We start from the raw sequence: 20412 nt of genomic DNA on the forward strand, positions 1-20412 counted from the left end.
AAGTACCCTTTCTCGCAAAAGCAATCTTATACCCTATTAATTATAATAATCAAAGACAGATTACACGAATTGTCTCAAGAAAATCATATATTCATCGCATCGCTCACATGATCAATGAAAATATACCATTTTATCAATAACAGTAGTTGGATAAGTCACATTAGAGAGAGACAAAGAAAGTCAAGAATGAATGAACATGGCTATCTTTTGTGTATAAAGTAATTATGATAGATTAACTTAAGTGGGTTAGACTAACAAAACAGATTTGACAGTGATGTAACGTAGGTCAAAATAGTCTTCAAGTGCAAAATACTCTCTCTATATATAAGTTTTTGTTATCTTTAGTGTTTACCCAACCCAAGTTGTGCCAAGTCAAAATAGATCTACGTGGTAATTATATGACGGTATAAAATTATAATTCAAATGAGTATGTTCCAATTTGGTGCTTACTTTGCGGTTAATTAAGTGCTTTTTATTGTATTTAAAAAAATAGTTTCTAAGAATTATATATGAAAACAAAAATAAAAGGGACAAAGTTAGAAACATGATATTTTCAAGAGTAACTAATGCCTCTTAGAAAACAAATTGACAGCGGGTTATTCACTTATTCATGGTTTTTTGTTTTATTTTTATCAATTTAAACGAAAAACATTTGTTTCTAAAAATAGGGAGCAAAAAGAGCTTTATTAAACTTTTAAGTTAGTGACACATTGATTTATCTCTCACTTTTTATCATTATTAATAACTAGCATATAACTCATACAAACACATGAATGTATTTAAAATTAAATATAATTTTTATTATAAAAATATAAATATTTAGTCAAATTGTTAAAAAGCAAATAGCATATAACATATGCATACATATAGATATATTTAAAATTAAATACAATTTAATTTTATCATAAAAATATAAATAATTAGTCAAATTATATTTTTAAAAAAAAGTAAACGTAATTAGTTGCATATTAAAATTCTTACCTAAATTTAATATTGAACTTTACCTCTTTTTATATATATATATAGCACTATTGCCTATTGGGCAAGAAGCACTCATGACATGAAAGATATTTACATCGATGATTATACTTAGGAAATTAGATCTAACAAGATTTAAGAAGATAATTATCCATAAACGAATATTATTACACGTGACTTGATTAGGATATCTTTGGGGACAAGCGGTAAAAAGAAAGTTCAAAACTTTTTTTTTCTTTTTTCACCTAACAATTTTTTTACGAAAACCAAATTAGAAGACACAAATTGAGGTTGACAAATTTGGACTGTGATGCCTTTTGACTTTTGAGCCGCATCTTGGTAAGAGTAAAGAGGCCAACCGTAATTCCAATTAGCAACATTTGCTGCCATCATCTCATCTCATGTTAGGCAAGTAAGACAATATATCTCTCCCTTATAAACTAAGCTAAAGTTATTTATTTAACTACTCATTAATTTGTGTGGTTCACAATAAAGTTTATCAAAAAAAAATTATTATAGTTAATATATATATATATATATGTTCATAAATAATAAAACAAATCAGTAAAATAATAACTTGCATAATTAAATTAATATTTATTTAGAAAATTTTAACATAATTTAATTATAATTTTTTTTTAAAAAAAATTGGCTTGTATTATTCTAATAAACAATGAGTCTTCTTGATTTTACTTTATATAAAAAACGAAAAAGTAAAAAAAAAAAATATATATATATATATATATATATATATAATTGTAGGTACTCAAGAAAAACTAATGATACTTTTTCTCATTGGCTCATCCCTTATAAGGTAGAAAGAGGAAAGCTATCTTTCCAATGTGGGACAAAAGAATTCAAGCCAAGACAAGGCAAGACAATCAAGCCAAAAAAGTCAAAGTCAAAGGCAAAAATTCTTGAGTACCTATAATAAATATATATATATATATATATATATATATATATATATAATGGCTTGAAAGAATCTAGATTTTTAAAAGTCTATGTGACGCTGAAAAATTTTTTTTTTTTTAAATTAAAGACTTCAGTTATATTTATAATCTATATATATATATAAAACCAAAACTTTTGGAGCTTCCACAATTTTCCACGTCAGCACAATATTAATAAAAAAAAAAACAAAATAAAAAACAAAATAAAACAAATAAAAGGCAAATTAAAACTTTTCTAAAACCCTATAAACTTTTCTCCCCCAACGCTCCCTCAGTCCCACGGCAACCCACCTTCCATCCAAAGACACACCACTTCTTCCATCAAAAACACAAATTCCTCCGTCAAAAGATTCAAAACCCACCATACCCACAATCCAATAAATATCTCCTTCCTTAGACCCACAGCAAAACCCACCTTCCATCCAAAGAACACCACTTCTACCACCAAAAACACAAATTTCTCAATCATTAGACCCACGGCAAAACCCACCTTCCATCCAAAGAACACCACTTCTACCACCAAAAACACAGATTTCTCAATCATTAGACCCATGGCAAAACCCACCTTCCATCCAAAGAACACTACTTCTGCCACCAAAAATACAGATTTCTCAATCAAAACCACCATACCCACTATACCCACAAATCAACAGAGATTGTTTTTGGCCAATTCCCTTCTACTCCCTCCAAAATGCAGACCCACCCACAACTGCAAGCCACAAACCACTGCAGACCCACCAACAACCGCAAGCCACAAACCACCAACATGCAACCTCAACAACCCACAAACGCCGCTGAGAACAACGCACCCCAACCCTCCTGTCGGCGATACACCATCACACCCAACCCACCCGTCGAAACTGGCCCAAAGGTAACTAAGTTTGGTTAGAAATCAGTGTTTTTTTCATTTATTTTTGTAGATAAGTTTTGGTAATCAAATTGGTTTAGAAATTTGTAACTATAAACAAATTTAATTAGGACTCTATAACCAAAAATATATACCCGTACTCATAATGTATTTATTATTTAGTTATATATATTATGCGTTATACTAAATGGTTGATTTTCATGTTGGATTTTCTGTTCCATTCTCTGTTGAATATATACTCTGCCCCTTTTCACTCAGTTTTCTCTCCCACAGCCCTGTCGGCACCTGGGTTTCTACCCCTATTGAATTTTTATTTTTATTTTTGGTAGCTAATTTGAGTTTGGGATGAGTTTGTAGAGAAATTCATGTTTGGGTTTGAGAATATCTGCTTATTCATGGCTGTATTTTGATTGAAATCAAAGAAGCACCCAACACCCGAGGCAGAACAATCCCACTTGAATGGTTGCCTTAGTCCCTGCTGTTAAGTGAATCCTACCACAGGTCCATCTGTGGCAGAGGGTATGGCTTCCTTTTCAGTTGTCATCATTGGCCACTTGGCCTCACCAGGTCTATCTCTATCTCTCTTCAAATTTAGACTCTCTGTTCTATAAATTTTTTCCCTTTACAAGATATATTTTTATGGTGGAATGCTTGTGATTAAGATGACTGATATTTAGGTAATTGTTAACTAAAGCTTGGTTTTATGTTTAGTTTAATTGTTTCATCTCAATACTTTCATTGTTTTTATTACTTCTTTATTTGATTTTAAGAGTAGCATCTACATTTTTGAGGGGTTTTGTTTGATCCTTATTTTTTAGTTATGCTAAGGTTTGTATTTTTAATTTTGGTATAACCATGGAAGCTAAGATCCATAGCTATCAGCCTACTACTGACTTTTATTTTTTGCTTTCTACCATGCACATCGAAGGACCAAGTCCATAGAGTTTAGAAGCTATCTACAAATTCCAGCAATAGCAAAGTGCATAATTGAAAAGGTAGAGCTATGTTTTTACTTCTTCCATATCTATTTTTGAAGTATATTTTGTGAAAATATTGGGTTATTTTCCATTGTTACCAAGAAAAGGATTAAGAAGGTTACTTATTGATTAAACTAAATAAATGAATAACAGGGTTGAAGGGTTGATTGATACATGATTGCATGTCATAACACTGAAGATATGGCCCTAGGTAGTACATTGGAGAATTTAAAATCCATTGCATAATATTTATCTGCAATTGAATGTCCAAGCAATTTGATTACATTTAAAAAAACTGAAAATTATACCTTTTCATTAGGCCTATTAAAGGAACCTTTTATTTTTCTTAAATGGGTATTTCTATTTTGTTTCAGTGTTATTGTTGCAAACTTAAAACTGCTGGTATGGTTGCACATTTTGGACAGAACAGTATTACTCCAAAAGCATTACCAGTAAAGTTTTTAATTTCTTTTTAAAACTCTCTCCATTGTTTCCTCAAACATTCTGTCTCTGCAGCTCTGCCCTTATTATAAATGCTCCTCTGCAGACTTCATTCAAAATACAAATCAGCAAACATTAGGTGTAGAGAGAGAAATCTGAGGGATTTTTCCATTGTCAGCCTGTTTCCCTCCGCTTTCTGGCTTCAAGCCACCATTATACCTCCAAAAACATTACCGGTAAAGTTTTTAATTTTGTTTTAAAAAGTTGTTGGTAAAAATATGATTTAGGTTTTGGTATTTCAATTTAGGGTTTAGATTTGCGTTTATTTTGGTAGATTAGCCTGGGAGCATTAGTTTGTATGATAAATCTTCAATAGCTTATGATCTTCAAAAACTGAAAATCTTTTTTATTATATTAGTTGGTTTCTCAATTCTAAGAAACTCTTTTTTTTCCCTTTGGTTTCTCAACTCCCTTGAAAGTGTTCAAAGAAATGCTTGAACAGAACTTTTCATCACCATATTTGATTGGATTGGTGTTGATTGCTTGCTTTCTAATTTTTTGGGGTGCATATACTTTAAATTTGTAGAATTTTAGTGTTTTGACAATTTTCAGTTCAACTAAACTGAGGTTGTAATCAAATTATAACATATAATTTAGCAAATGTAAATATTCATTAGGTTAGTTGTAATCAGATATAATGTATAGTTAAGCAACTAAGAGATCAATTTAGTCCAGTATTAAAAGATTAAATGCAAATTATATTCATTTTAAAATATAATGTTATAGCGGCAATATAACCCATGCATTACAAGGTTTGTCACATTTTACACTTAGAAAAAGTAATGCAGCAAAATGGTTGAAATCATGATGAATCCAATCACATTTTAAATTTATTAAGAGATTAGTAAGGACTCTACAGATATTCACAAATTCAATGGCCCACCACTGCAACCAATGGATCAAATAGATAATTGGATTGCTAGGATAATATTGATGCTACATCTTGTGCTACACTATCTATAGAGGTTTGCTTTGGTATTTCAGGTTTTGCAACTGAATCTAGGCATGTACATTCATTCATTTTACAAGTTCTCGAAAATAACGATTAGTATGTGTAAGTACAAGTATGGTGGAAGCTATGAAGCATTCATTTTTAACAATTTTTTTTTCTATTTCTTCTATATTATTTTCGTGAATAGAAGGCAATAGAACAATTTAAGTTTATATACACTGCACAATCTGTTTGAGAAATTTTGGCTCTTTCTTTGTATTCAATATTTGAAGTTAGGGTAGGTAGATTAGTAGATATATAGTTTATTGATCTAGGGAGGTGGATGAAAATTGTAAGTGACTAAGATAATTGGTTGCCATACATAGAGCTGAATTGGGAAATTGGTGCTGAAATATGTTCGAAGAACTTCATCTTTGAGACTTATTTAAGTTTTTATGTCGCTCCTCTTTCAGATAATGATTCAAAGTAGTTGATTCTTCAAGTGATTTTTATTTGAAACTGATGTAAATTACTTTTAGTTTTTGATAATTAGAGAAAAAGAATGATTGAACTTTTACTTTTAGTTTTAATATAGAGCTATATTCCATTTGTCATCAATAAGTTATTAGCAAGTATGCAGCCATGAAATGCAACAATGACTTTTGTTTATGAGCTACGATGCCACTTGGGTTGATTACTTGATGGACAAAGTAGTCTCTTATTGGTTCTTTTAGCCTTTTCTTTCATTGTGAGATTGATTAATTATCTTTTTATTTAACTATTCCGTGCATCGCACGGGTTAGCGACTAGTTTCATATAAAACCAAACTTTTATCTAATGGGTGCAGTTATGAACTTAGATAGTTTTTCTTATTCTAAAATAAATAAATAAAAAGAAGATATTTTACATCATATATTATATAATAAAAGTTGGGTTTAGAAACCGTGGTTACGCCATATGATTTCACTAAATTGAAGGCAATTAAAAAATATATATATATATATATAAAAAAAATTATTTTCTAATTTATTTGTTTTCATCAACTTCTCCTCAGTGTTTTAACAAAATATGCAACTTTTATGTTATAAAAAAAAAAATGCAATCTTTTTGTTATATCAAACTATTTTTTCCCTTCAATTTTTTATTCTTTGGATAAACACCAAAATTTAATATAGAGTTATGATTAATTTTATACATGAACCCTACTTTAATTGATATACATGAGGCCTTTTATCTAAAAAATTCCGGATTAGTTTGTGGAATATGATTTTTTCTGATTAATTGATATACTCATATACATGAGACCTACTTTAATTGATAAACATGAGTCCTTTTATCTAAAAAATTTTGGATTAGTTGCGTGGAATTCAATTTTTTGTTTTTATCTAAAAATTTTATGTTAGACATTAATTTATATTTTACTACTTCCTCTCATCATGGCACAAATTTTTTCATATGAACTTCTTCAATGTGGAGACTTTTTGTTCATATTAGCTTCTTCGACTTGAAGTGTGTGTGTCTATATATATATATATATATATATATATGAGATAAAATTATTATTTTTTACTACCAACCATACAATTTTCTACCTACAACAACCTTGCAGAGGTATGTACTTGTCATCAAATTGAATAGATTTTGTATATCTGTTTTGTCTTTTTTTAACCTAATTTCCTTAAGTTTTATCCAATTTATATGCTTATAGTTTGAGAATCAATCATTAAATATGGTTAGAGGTGATTTTATATTATTTTGTATAACATATAAATTTTTTTTGTTATGAACTTAGTATGTGCATGTAAAATTTTTCTTTTTATAATTCTTCTTTCATGATCTCCCTTATTTTTATTAATTTTAAATATTTTATTTAACTACAAAGATAAAGTGGGTTCCAATTTTGTATATCATATATGAATTCCAATGGTAATATGTTGTTTTCGTCCCTTAATTTTGATTTCGAGGACAATCTTCTTTTTAGCATTAATTTGATGATGTATTGTTAATAACAATTTTATTTTTTTTTGTTCATATTAGCCTCAATTTTGATTTAGGGTCATTTTTGAGAATCCAAGTAGAAAGAAGAAAGCCCAGCAACAAGGGCAGCAAAGGGGTTAGCAAACAGATGACAAAACCATTAGGCTCAAGCGGCAAGAATAATGGATCACAGGCCCATGAAATAAACAAATGGGCCTTGAAGAGGCAAGTGGACTTAAAGTAGCCCGGAAAGAGAGAAATAGCATACCCATGGGCAGTATATGATATAGAAAAGTGAGAATGGGCCACTGCAGGCTCAAAGTAACGCAAACAAAGAAAGTAAAGGGTTAATGGCAGGCCCATGAACCCCAAGGATGAGAATAAGGTAATTGGGCTAGGGAAGCCCAATGAAGTTAGTAAAAACCCATGGGAATGTAGAGTTAGTAAAAGGGTCAAGGAAGCCCAAAGAAAGCAAATGGGCCAAGGATGCCCAAGAGAAAAAACAAAAGGGACACAAGAGCCTATAAGTAGGAGAACCAATAGCCATGCCAAGTCACTGGGGGAAAGAGTAAACCACTAACCTAAAGAGGCCCAGTAGGATTGAGTCATTACAGCAGGAATAACAAAGTAATGTGACAAGAAATGAGGGCAATCAAGAAATGGGCTGAAAGGAATGTAAGGCCCAGTATCAAATAAAGCCCAGTTTCTAAGGGGAGCGGGAAATCAAAAAGCAACTCACATAAAATGTCAAAGAAAATGGACGGCAGATTGTGCAGGCAAGCCTCCAGACCACTGTGGACGAATAAGCAGCAGGCAAATTTTTGGACACATATGGAAGGGAGGCACACGCAAGGCCTAAGTACCACCAACCTGTACCAAGCCAATATAGGACATGGTGAGGTTGTGGGTCAGAGGTAAGAGGGCATGGTTTGGTGGTGGGAAGAGAGGAAAAATCTATTTTTGAGGTTCCTGCTCAGGCTCTTTTGGGGGAAGTGTCCTGCTGTGATGACATACTACCTAAAAGAAGCAAGTTGAGTTGGAACCATTAGGTGCATGCCATGAGGGATAGGGAGAGAGAAAAAGCCCAGACCGTAATAGGAAAGGGTGTCACGACAGGCAAATAAACAAAATACTCTTCTTTGTTTGGTGATGGGGGGGGGGGGGTGGCACACAGACGGACTAGTGGTGCTCGGCAAGTACACCTAGACCAAACAAAGGAGGTTAAGGGCTAAAACAATAAAATCCGGTCACGGCAGGCACTATAAAAAGAGACCCTTGCCGTGAACAAAAAGGAGGCAGAGGACGGGAACCATAACGAAGGAATAGGAATTCGAAAAGATATACCAGGAAACAGAAAGAAACGAGTGTGAGGGAAAGAAAGAAAGGAGGAAAACCAAAAAAATAAAAATAGATAGAGAGTTAGAACGGCAGGCATGCACCAATAGATTGATTCCCTCTCTCCCTCACAAAATCCTGCTCTCTGTCAAAACCAAAAGGAGCCCTTTCTGCATCAACCATTCAGGTCCGTTTCCCTCAAGGTAGTTAATTTTCATGGCAGGACTTCCCTGGGAGATTAATTGCATTGAGAAAAAATGTTCTTTCCTCTCTGGTTTTGCTCCTGCAGATTAGATTTAATCTGACTTCTTTCTCTTCTAATTAACCCACATATATTACCATTTGTTCCCTTTGTTCTTTTTATAAAAGTGATTATTATTGCTGTGATTATGTTTCTTGAATAGGGATCATTTGGTCATTTTCTATTAAGTAGCCAGGATATTTCATTTTGTTATCATTATCATGTCTGTCTGCCACAACTTATCTGAAACAGCTCTACCTGCCGCAAGCATGTTCCTAGCAAACAAGGCATTGTTTGCACACAAGCCGGACCAAATTGAGTTGCAGTTGGACTGGTTCCAACTCTCTTATCCAGAAAACTTGGGCCTTGTGCAGCATGAAGCGGCCCAACACTACAAGCAAGGCCCACCACTTTACAAGAGGAAAATCTTATTTTTGGGTTATTATTCATGACTCTTAGATTAGAAGAATAAAATCAATGATATTTTCGTAGAAGAAAACCCAATCGACCACAACAACTCATCTTTTAAGAGTTCATTTCTCAAAAAAAAAAAAAAAAAAAAAAATCTTTTAAGAATTGGTATAGACTGACATACATTATACATATGCACACACATAAATCTTTTTTACTTTAATAGCTTACAATATCAATCTGTGGAGGAACTTTCCTCCAAGTGAGTAGCTTCAACATTACCACGATATAAAGAAAAGGGGAATGCATCTCTTTTATTAGTTATTTTTATTAAAGTTCTTTACATAACACCGTACTTTTTAAATCTTGATATTAATTTGAAGATAAATTGTTGATAACATTTTGATTTTTTTTTTTTTTTGAATTTTTTTATAATGTTTTATCATGAAATTGACAAAAAAGACAGTTGGAATATAGAGTAAGAGTCAAAGAATATGGGAAGTACTTAATAATAAAAGCAAATAATGAACTTATGAGTCTTGATTTGGTGCTACTTGACGAGAAAGTAAGTTTTTAAGTAAAATAATGAAATTACTTTTATGTCTTCAAATACAGTTGAATTTTATTTTACTTTTTATTTAGTCTTCTCTCTCTCTCTCTCTCTCTCTCCAGAGTAATCTTATTTATGCAGGTATAAGAAAATCATTTGTTGATTATTTTAGAAATATACAAGACATGGGAGGCATCACCACCACCACTGACCTATAGGCAAGTATTTTTTACACTTTAGATGCACTTGATTTGTCTTTCAAATATACATACGGTTAGTTTGGTTGTGTATACTATAGTTGTTTGCCTTTATTTTATTTTTTTTTTTGGGTCAAATAGTTGACAATGCTGAAATAACAAGAGTTACAAGATTAAAATGAAGATCAATTATAAATTTAATCAAGATCTATAGATTCAGCCAAGAAAAGACAAAGAATTTCTATTCAAGAATCAACTATTCTTACAACAGACCATATAAGCAATGAACATTTGAAGGTACCAATATGGTCATACATTCATTTTACATAAAAATTGATAGTGAATTACAAACTTATCAGCTTGAATTGTATACATTTATTTCATAATAATTTTTTTTTCAAGTGTTTTGAGCCCAATAATTAATAGTTTTTTGGCATAAACTTTTCCTTTTGCTTAAAATAGTTGAACAACATTGAAATAACAAGAGGTGCAAGATTAAGACGAAGATCCATTATGAATGAACGATGACAAAGAGCTACAAATTCAATCTATAAGGGTCCGTTTGGTTGGAGGAGTGCAAAAGTGAGAGAATAGAAAATGGTGAGAGAATGGAAAAATGCGAGGATAGAAAATATTTTAATTTCCCTCTTTTTTGTTTGGTTGAGAGTGGAAAAATGAAGGAATAAATGGAAAAAGTGAGTTTATATAAATTTACGCATATACCCTTATTAAAAAAATGATGCCCAATTAAAACTCGAAAAGTGATAAACAACCCAAAAAAAATCAATCACCTAAATTTATTAAAGAAAAATCACATCTAAAAGAAAAAAAAAATCACACACACACACAAAATAAATAAATAAATAAATAAAAAAGGCAGGTAACGTAGGAAAAAAAGAAAGAAAACAAAGTGTGAAGAAAAACAACGTGGGTGAAGGTGCAATTGTACATGGGCATTTTCATCCAAAAATGATGTCAAATTTCTCTCTTCAGTTTTCTCTCCATTTTGGAGAGAAAATTTTTTGGTAGACCAGGGAAAAAAACACCTAGGTCCTACAATTTATTTTCCATCCTCCCCCACCTAATCAAACACACTCCAAAAAGGTTTTCATTCTCATTTTCTCTCCAAAGTTTTCCATCCACCATATTTCAGCTCCAAACAAATACATCCTAAAAGGAAAAAGAAAAGAAAAGAAAAACACTATTTAAGAATCAAATATTTGTTCAAGAGACCATTCATCCTAAAAAGAAGATAGTTTCCTTTAAAAATCTGTTATACTATGACAATCAACAAAAGTAAAGTATGAACTCTAAATAATGTTACAGGTCCAATAGATACAAAATTCTAATGCAAACAATTCGATACATGCAACTACAAGTCTCATTATAGCACAATAGGATGTTTGATGATAATTTTTCATTGAGGTGTTATCATTTTGTATTTGATGGTAGTTGTTATACCAAAACAATTTATTTCTTTTGTTATTATTTATATAATAAAAATTTATAATAAAACCACGTGGTCTTTAACTAGTTAGTCAAATTATTGAATTTAATTCTAAACCCCAAAAAACCTCGGAGCTCTTCAACCCCGAGAGAACCTAAACCCTTTATACTAAAAATTCTTAATGCCTAAACCCTTCAACCTTACTACACATTAAACCCCAAAATTTGATAGACATTGCTAGGTAAATACAACTTAATAGTACATCTCTATTCATTTTATTATTTTTAAATTTGCAAATATTCTTTTAATATATTATGCTTTCTCTAATAATACAAAATGGGAAATTGTATTTCTTGAGATTGTTGATGCTTTTAAAGTGATACCACTTGAGTTGAAATATTTATTAATTCTTGAGAGAAAAATAGGTATACTATTATAAAATTTAACTGTATATTATTTTTAAAAATGTTGAGGGCCAAAATAGTTTCTCGTCGTGAGTACAAATAAGTGTAGGTGGGAGAAAATTGGGGAGACATAATGGAACCGTACCAAGAATTTCTACTTCAAGATCGGCTCGTGATCTCCTGACAAAGCTAGGCATTTAGTAGAAGACCTCATATCAACTAAGACCACCCCAAGGGTAAGGGTGGCTAGTGACATTCCGATGCTTAAGTCAGAAAACTAGCGAAAAAGATAAGAAATGAAAGAACTACAATGCATAGAGCTTGTTAGACCTGACCCACTCCTGCCAAGTGAGGGTATTTATAGAGCATAAGAATAGATTTTTGACAGGAAACGTAGTAGTAGAGCTCACCTAATAGCTAGTTATCCATTCAGGTAAGCTAAAGGGACATATTAGGGCGACAAACCCAATATGCAAATGAATGGGACAAATCTATAACAGTAAATATGATATTTTGAGACCGGTCATAGAGATCATTAATTGAAATCAACCATGGTCTTTGGATAGTTTTGTATTTGCCTTTGGATTGTAGGGTTGACACCAACCCCTCCCCCCCGGAGCGCGCGGGGGGCAACCCACACACAATAAAGCAATACATGAAGGAGAAAAAAAAAAGTATACCTAACTAAAAAAACTAAGTTAGAATTAAGGCCCAAATGACAATTGACAACCAGAGATATCTTATACAATTTTTACTATTTAGAAATGGAATCACATTCCTCTTTACGAGAGGAGAAAGACATTAGAAGCAAGCTAAAAAAACCTGTTGCTTATCTTATAAGTTATTTGTTATCTTTTTTGCTCATAAAGTTATTTGTCATCTTAGGTAACACTAACTACTTTCAATTTTATTAATCTAGGAAATTGAAATTTGACCTAGACTTTTACATGAGAGCAAAGTTCATATACAAAAAATTTCAAAATAGTTTTTATAACAGTTAAGTTTGCAAATTTTTTCTAGTTTTTATTTGAGCTCATCACTGATATATATATATATATATATATATTTTATACCTATTACTAATAATTTGTTTTTTGGTTTTTTTTTTTTTTTTTTTGGTCTCTGTAAACTTTCTCTTTGCATGGTATCTTTTCGTGTGTAAATGGAAGTTTTTAATCAATAACGTGGGTCGGCCGAAAGGGGAAAAAAAGGTTAAAGAGAAAGAATCCTTCAAATTTTTTAGCCATGCATTCGATCCATCACCCACACACCACAACAGCCCAATCCAATTCAAATGGCCTACGAGAACATGGGTTGGATCAAGGTTTTTATTTTTTATAATAAAAACAAAATATATATATATATATATATATATATATATATGTAGTACATGTATTAGATGTCATAATTGACGTGTAGATGACGTTGCGATGAAATATTTACTTTGAATAAAATAAACAGCAATTAAAAAGAAAAAGAAAAAAAAAGTGAGAGAAATAATTACCTGGTAGGGCCAACGTTGATTGTGAGTAGAAAAACAATAATAATAAAAACAAAGAGAGAAGTTGTTAGTGGTCGGCGTCCAGTGACAGTTTTTGCTTTGTCATAGGGGAGGCAAAGAGGCTCGTACTTGGCCCCCACACCCCCCACTCCTTCCAAAACTTTATTAGCTCCCACGCTTTCACACTTGGAAAGCCCAAAGCTAGAAAATAATAATAATAATAAGATAAAAAGTGTGTTTACATTTATAATATTTTTCACAAAAAATTTTATATGTTATGGTAAATTATTATTAATTTTAATACGAATGTATCATTGAAATTATCATTATTTATTTTTTTCATTAATAATAACTTATACCAATTTGCTACTTAAATTTTGTTAAAAATTATTATATACATAATATTTCTTGCAAAGAATATATATAAAATAAAATAAAAGAAAAGAAAAGAGAGTTTTGTTCGTAGAGGACTCCTCTCCTACTACGGGCAATCGGGCCCCACCAAAACGCCTTTCTCTCTCTTTCAACACTTTGTGTTTTCATTGGGGGGTTATCTTTCTGATCACTTTTCAACACTTTTAATCAGGTCAATATAGTTGTTGAGGATACTATTTCTACTATTGAAAAACCTTTTTTAGCCCATCACTAACTGGCAATTTTTGCCCAAGTTACAGCCCACACGAGTGGGATGTATTATGTGTTGACACGAAAATGATAGAGCCACACGAGTGAAAGTTTCTTTTGTTAAGTATTTTTTTTTTTCTTTTTCAATATTGACTTACTTGGTAATTGGATTGATCTGACGGGAAAGAGGATTTAATTTTGAATGTCTTTGTTTAAAACACTTTGAGGTACCGATTAACTTATAAAGCATTTGGTGATTAATAAGTTTGCTTTTATATATATATATATATATATACACATATATATAGAAGATTAAACACAATATGGTTTCCAAAAAAAAAAAAAGATTCAAACACAATATTTTCATGAAAAAGAAAAAGATCGGAGGGTGTTATTAAGCCCCCACATAACTCATGTTGACGAGATTCTCCAAAAAAAAAAAAAAAAAATTGCTCAAATAATCTCGCATTGTCAATAACATTTTGGGTTGAAAAAAGGTCCAATTCATTTTTGTGTCTATTTATTTGTTAGATACTTAGATTAGATTTGGAATAGATTAAATTTATTGTTAGATAAAAGCCTCTAACCCATACTCACCTATTTTGGTCAGATTTGCGACATAATTCTATCAATTTGGCAAAAAGCTTGTCTCAATTTTTATTAAAAAAAAATAAAAAATAAAAAAACTAAATTAATTTTTATTTTTTTAATTTATATTTAGCAAATAAACTACTTTTTTTTTTTTTGAGAAACAAACTACTAAAAATTAGTAGATACCAAACATGCTTATAAAATAACCATATTTTTTTGCTAAACCATATATATATATATATATATATATATATATTTTTTTTTTTTTATTTTATAAAATAACCATATGGTATTGATTAAACATGTTTATTTTCCTAGGACTGTAAATGAACCAAACCGATTATGAACAACTCGGGTTCGGTTCGATAAAAAGTTGATTCATGTTTATTTGTTTAAAAATAAGTCAAGCTTGAGCCTTAGTTTTAGACTCGTTTAATAGAAAAGCCAAGTCCAAACAAAAAAAAATTTGTTCACGAATAAGCTCGTGAGCTATAAGGCTTGATACAAAACAATTCAAGCATAGGCTCATTTATAAGTTTATATGTGTTACCTAAATATACTCATTACACATATTTTAATAATGACATGACCAATATGGGATCTACCATCCATTACCTTAATTTTTTCCTTCTCTCTAAACATACCAAGAACCACTTTAGACTTTAGTTACATTTAAAAATTAATTAATTAATTAAGTGGGCCACAAATGATCCTTTCCCCATCAATAATCTAATGTAAAGTTATGAAACATATTAGTATTTTCCCATTCATTATAGTTATAAACAAGTTTTTTTTTTCCAGTTCTTTTCCATTTAACGTGAATGTAAAAATTGTATTTTGAATAATTGTTGAAATTGTAGACTTTGTTGAATAATGGCTAATCATAGGTAGGATTAGACGTATGATAAAATGAGTATACTATTTTTTTTTTTTCTTAATTTTAGAGATTTAAGCGTTTGATAATGTAATCTTTTTAGATCTCAAGCTCAAAAGCTTAACCTGAGCTCAAGTTTGAGCTTGATATTAAGCTTAAACTTGACTTTCCTCTTTGTCTTTCCTCTCTCTTCCTCCCCCATTTCATATTGATTTAAATCCAATAGGACAAGGACAGCAATGTGAATTTCACTTCGATTTGGCCGTTGAGGAGTTTAATTCTTTCTTAGCCATAAAGTTAGTGGGATGATGGTTTCATCATTTGGTAAGGGCTAAGGAATCATTTTCCATTAGCACTGTAGGGCGTAAGAAACACACCCATAAATATGGTGGTGGTTCAAGAAATTTTTTTGAGTGTGGTAATTAAGAAAATTAAATTACACAAAATCTAATAAAAAGAGAATTTCATATTGATGGAAAAAAAACACATCCAAACACATAAAGTCTTACAATTTCATTCTACGAATTTTCTTATTTCGAAATCTTTACATGATAGTCTCATTATCAATATTGCAAACTATATTTCTTTCAAAATTTTAGTTAAATAAATTTTTTCTTGGACTTTTTCTTTTTATTTGTAAGGACCTAATATATTGTTAATGGTGTGCTATCGCAAGCAACCAAAAATAAAACCTATACTCCTAAAAATATATGTAGTGGTGCGAGTAAAAATCGTTCCCACGGAGAGTATCTAGCCTAGTTTTATGCTACGTGAACAAGGATGGAGGGGGTGGGGGGGGGGGGTTTGAGTATAATGAAAACAATTTTAAGAAAAAAAACTAAGGAACAATTTAAATCAAAGTACCAAAATCAATCAAGAGAACAAACCTTGGTCTAAGTCAACATCCACCATCGGAATTTTACAACTAATCATCGATTCAAGTATATATCAATTCACACTTCGAATATTCACCGTTGAAACTATTTTCCTATCTCTCCTTAGTTATAGTTAATTAGAAAACAAGTGACCTAATTAACCCTAACTACTAAACAACCCAAGACAAGTGCTAAAGGTTTAATTTAGTAGTAGCCTTAAGAATTAGAGAGATTGATGAAACTAAACAACACAAGCACAAGCGGTTGCATTTAATTTAGTCGAGCATTCTTTCTAAGATCTAATAATATCTAACGCACAAATCATTAAATCTTGGTTGCTTCACAAATTAAAGAGATCAAACAATTACGGATTTGATATTTAACCTAGCAGTAGATTGCAACGAATAATAAACTAGTAGGCCTCCTAGTAATTAAACGAGACAATCATGAAAATAGGCACAGAAGAACATCTGATATTCAAAGCATAAATTGAACAATAAAAAAAAATTAGATCTCACAATTTTATTGATTCTGGGGCTTCAGGTTCTTTCGACCAAGTATAAAAGTTTAGCCAAGCAGGGCCATGATGAAAACTCAAAGGAGAAGTTAGAGCAGAGGGGAGAGAGAGGAGTGTGTCTCCAATCTAATTTCTCCTCCCCTCTTTTACAAGTTAATTTCCCCTTTCCCAAGCCTACAAAATCTCCTAAAAATATTCTAAATAATAATATCCAAATCTGTCTAATTAAGGAAAAATATTAAAAATAAAACAGAGTCCTAATATAACTAGGAAAGTGGTTTTTTCCAGTTGGAATTTTTGTGCACTAGATCTGGAAGCTTTTGAAAATAAACTGCATCAGGTATTAGACTTTTAGGCAAAGTAACATTCCAGAACGTCAGCAGTGTAGGTGCAGCAATTTCAAGCCCGATTTCGACCTTGATGTAGCCTGTATCTCTCAAAACTCAAAACATGAAGTTGTAGAGATTTGTCTTGGCATTCCATAGCATCTTGAATCATCTCAATCGGACCTCAGATGAGAGAGTTATGCCCAGATTACAAAGCGATGTCAGAGTTGTCCAAAATTGCCCAATTAACTACGTTTTGTACTTAATGCCTCCATTTGCATCCTAAATCAAAATATAAGAATAATGAGTACATTTAGGCACCAAATAAGTATAAAAGACTAAACATTAAAGGAGAAAAAATATGACATTTTGCTCGTCCTCAGGCAAAACCCAAATTCACTTTCCTAAAAACACCAAGGTTGCAACACCATCAGCAAAGAACAACCAAGTTCTTCAAAACTCATAACATATCATGAACAAACATTCTTAAACAACTTACAATTACTTAGTAAGCATTTTCACTTGAAGATGGAGTAAACTAAATATGTAGACCCTCGTGGAAATAAACACTTGACTCTCATGTGTTTAAAAGGTATATGTTTTGCTCAAATTCATTCCAATGGAAATGATCTACCATAGGCTTGCATATCTTCTCATTCTCCACCATTAGGATCACATGCATAACACGAATCATAAGGACTTTTCAAGGGCTGTGATGGGGTTTAGGATCAAGGTGGGAAATATTGGGGAATGTAGCTCAAAAGCCATTGAAACTAGTGGAGCCAAAATTAATCAACTGAAGCTCGAATATATAAAACATGTAAAACCAATCACTCCATTCAGCAGTTTCCAGCTTTGTATATATCACGTATAAACAGACCCCTTTCTTGGAATTTTAGGAGAAATTATGAATATGGACAGTTTGTAATATTAAAAGCAATTTCCACCGTCACTTTCTTTTCATTTTTTTTTTTTCCAGAATTACATCAACAATGGAACTCACAAGTTGAGAATGAAGACATGTTCCATTTCACCAATCATAGAATACCACAAATCCAGACACCCCCACACATATTTCTTGCACACCCATACTTATCATAATGATGAACAATGCTCCATTAGCTCTACGGTTTGGATAAATGCATTGTTTTTTAGGTTTAAAGCTTGTAACGTGGGTTCACAATAAAGGGGGGGAAAAAAAAAACAATAAAGCTCAAAGGGTTTCAACAAAGGGAAAAATTAATTACAAGGCAGTCTATTTGGCTTATGTAGCTTATAACAAAGAGGGCTTTAATCATGTTCATGCATGCATGTGTCAATATGACCTCGAAGAGAATCAAGGAAAGTTCTAGAGAAACAAACATGGAAGAATATCTCAAATGAGACTGATATGGATGTGTTAGTCTAAAGGCTCAAAATCTCACCAGTTTTTGTCTACTAAATTTAGTCACTACCATTCTCAAGGAAAATAACTAGACCAATTAATTCTAAGCTGGAAGATCACTTATTCAATCATGTTATGAATTTTTCAAGCTTAATTGAATCTTGCTCATGACATACACAACCAAAAATCTTTGAAAGCCACAAAAACAAAGAGCAATTTTTTTTTTTCAAAAATACAAAATTAATTTTTTTTTTCAAAAATACAAAATTAAAACACAACCTAAATCCCCTCTCCCACACTTAAACTTACATTGTCCCCAATGTAAGGTGAAATACAAAGAAAAGGAAAAAATAGCCAAAATATAAAAGCAAAAATAAAAAGACAGGAAAAAGAACTCCCCTTGGGTTGCCTCCCAAGCAGCACCTTTGTTTATTGTCGTTGGCTCGACTCAATGTTTCCTTCTTCAATTAGTATAAATTGGATCCTCAAGGTCCAATATTGCCACATTCTCTACTTGTAAACCTTCATAGAAAGGCTTAAGTCTATGACTATTCACCTTGAACACTTTGAAAGTTGCTAAACTTTGAATTTCAACTGCACCATGGGGAAAAACATTAGTAACAACAAAAGGTCCAATCCAATGAGAATGCAACTTACCTGGAAACAAACGAAGCCGTGAATGGTATAGAAGGACTTTTTGACCTATTTTAAACTCCTTCCTAAAGATCATCTTGTCATGAAAAACTTTTGTCTTTTCCTTGTAAATCCTTGCACTCTCATAGGAATCATTGTAAATTTCCTCTAACTCTTGTAGTTTCAACTTCCTATGTTCTCCACTTTCATCCATCTTCATGTTGAAACTCTTAACAGCCCAATAAGCCTTGTGTTCTAACTCAACTGGAAGGTGGCATGGTTTCCCAAACACCAACCGATAAGGTGACATACCAATGGGCATCTTATATGCAGTCCTATATGCCCACAAGACATCATCCAAGCGCAAACTCCAATCTTTTCTACTTGGATTGACACTTCCACTTGTCCACTAGTTTGCGGATGATAGGTAATTGACACCTTGTGGTTCACCTAGTACTTTTCCAGCAAAGTCTCCACAATTCGATTGCAAAAGTGAGTGCCTCGATCACTTATTAGAGCTTTTGGAATTCCAAACCTGGAGAATATGTTAGACTTGATAAAATTTCTAACAAATTTAGAATTATCAGTCTTAGTAGCTTTAGCTTCCACCCATTTCGAGACATAATCAACAGCAAGCAAAATATAAACATAACCGAAAGATACAGGGAATGGTCCCATGAAATCGATGCCCTAAACATGAAAAATTTCGCAAAATAGTATGGGGGTTTGTGGCATCTCATTCCTTTGGGATATATTACCTGTCTTTTGACAATGTTCGCATGACTTAGAAAAAGAATATGAATCTCGGAATAAAGACGGCCAATAGAAACCACATTCTAGCACTTTTCTCACCATCCTCTTAGCTCCAAAGTGACCTCCACAAGCATAAGAATGACAAAAGGTGAGAATAGAAATAATTTCGTTTTCAGGAACACACCTTCTTATCACTTGATCTGCACAATGCTTCCAAAAGTAGGGGTCATCCCACACAAAGTATTTGGCATCACTCTTGATCTTATCTCTTTGAGCCTTAGACAAACCAGGAGGTAACATATTAGTAACCAAATAATTTACAATATTTGCATACCAAGGTAATGTCACGCTCGCGGAGAACAATTACTCGTCAGGGAACATTTCTTGGAAACGAAGTTCATCCTCCATATGAACCAAACGACTCAAATGATCTGTAACATGATTTTGTGTCCCTCTTTTGTCTTTGACCTCCAAATAAAATTCACTCAAGAGAAGTATCCATCTTATTGATCTTCATTTTGCCTCTTTCTTCGTCATCAAATAACAAATAGCTACATGATCAAA

The 20412-nt window shown here is 31.9% G+C and overlaps 2 protein-coding genes across 10 annotated transcripts; one reads left to right on the plus strand and one right to left on the minus strand.

Moving 5' to 3' along the window:
* The first annotated feature begins 2195 nt into the window (after positions 1-2195).
* Positions 2196-5736, plus strand: LOC115975693. 9 transcript variants are annotated; one of them, XM_031096582.1, is made up of 4 exons: positions 2196-2802; positions 3728-3794; positions 4151-4228; positions 4324-5040. In XM_031096582.1, exons 1-4 carry the CDS (start codon positions 2483-2485, stop codon positions 4354-4356), a joined length of 498 nt encoding a protein of 165 aa, XP_030952442.1. In that variant the 5' UTR covers positions 2196-2482; the 3' UTR covers positions 4357-5040. The 9 variants fall into 9 exon arrangements, 3 of the variants coding, with proteins under 3 accessions (XP_030952442.1, XP_030952441.1, XP_030952443.1); XR_004088172.1 differs by having other exon boundaries at positions 3222-3794; positions 4151-5040; XM_031096581.1 differs by lacking the exons at positions 4151-4228; positions 4324-5040 and adding an exon at positions 5262-5736.
* A 13189-nt stretch (positions 5737-18925) lies between these two features.
* On the minus strand, positions 18926-20148 carry LOC115965153. Its single transcript, XM_031084343.1, has 4 exons — positions 19948-20148; positions 19553-19785; positions 19120-19430; positions 18926-19056 (listed from the first exon to the last, which is right to left on the minus strand). Exons 1-4 carry the CDS (start codon positions 20146-20148, stop codon positions 18926-18928), a joined length of 876 nt encoding a protein of 291 aa, XP_030940203.1.
* Positions 20149-20412: the final 264 nt, after the last annotated feature.

The sequence above is a fragment of the Quercus lobata genome, chromosome 2 (genome assembly GCF_001633185.2).
Source record: "Quercus lobata isolate SW786 chromosome 2, ValleyOak3.0 Primary Assembly, whole genome shotgun sequence".
NCBI classification, from domain to species: domain Eukaryota; kingdom Viridiplantae; phylum Streptophyta; class Magnoliopsida; order Fagales; family Fagaceae; genus Quercus; species Quercus lobata.

Excerpts from the sequence above, each read along its gene's own strand:
- LOC115965153 (XM_031084343.1), bottom strand. The coding sequence starts at position 20,148 with ATGTTACCTCCTGGTTTGTCTAAGGCTCAAAGAGATAAGATCAAGAGT. Across the intron at positions 19,431-19,552 it reads GTGGAGACTTTGCTGGAAAA|GACTGCATATAAGATGCCCA; the intron begins GTACTAGGTGAA and ends GTGGGCATATAG. Across the intron at positions 19,057-19,119 it reads ACGGCTTCGTTTGTTTCCAG|TTGAAATTCAAAGTTTAGCA; the intron begins GTAAGTTGCATT and ends CCCATGGTGCAG.
- LOC115975693 (XM_031096581.1), top strand. The coding sequence starts at position 2,483 with ATGGCAAAACCCACCTTCCATCCAAAGAACACTACTTCTGCCACCAAA. Across the intron at positions 2,803-3,727 it reads CCGTCGAAACTGGCCCAAAG|GACCAAGTCCATAGAGTTTA; the intron begins GTAACTAAGTTT and ends TGCACATCGAAG. Across the intron at positions 3,795-5,261 it reads CAAAGTGCATAATTGAAAAG|GTTTTGCAACTGAATCTAGG; the intron begins GTAGAGCTATGT and ends TTGGTATTTCAG.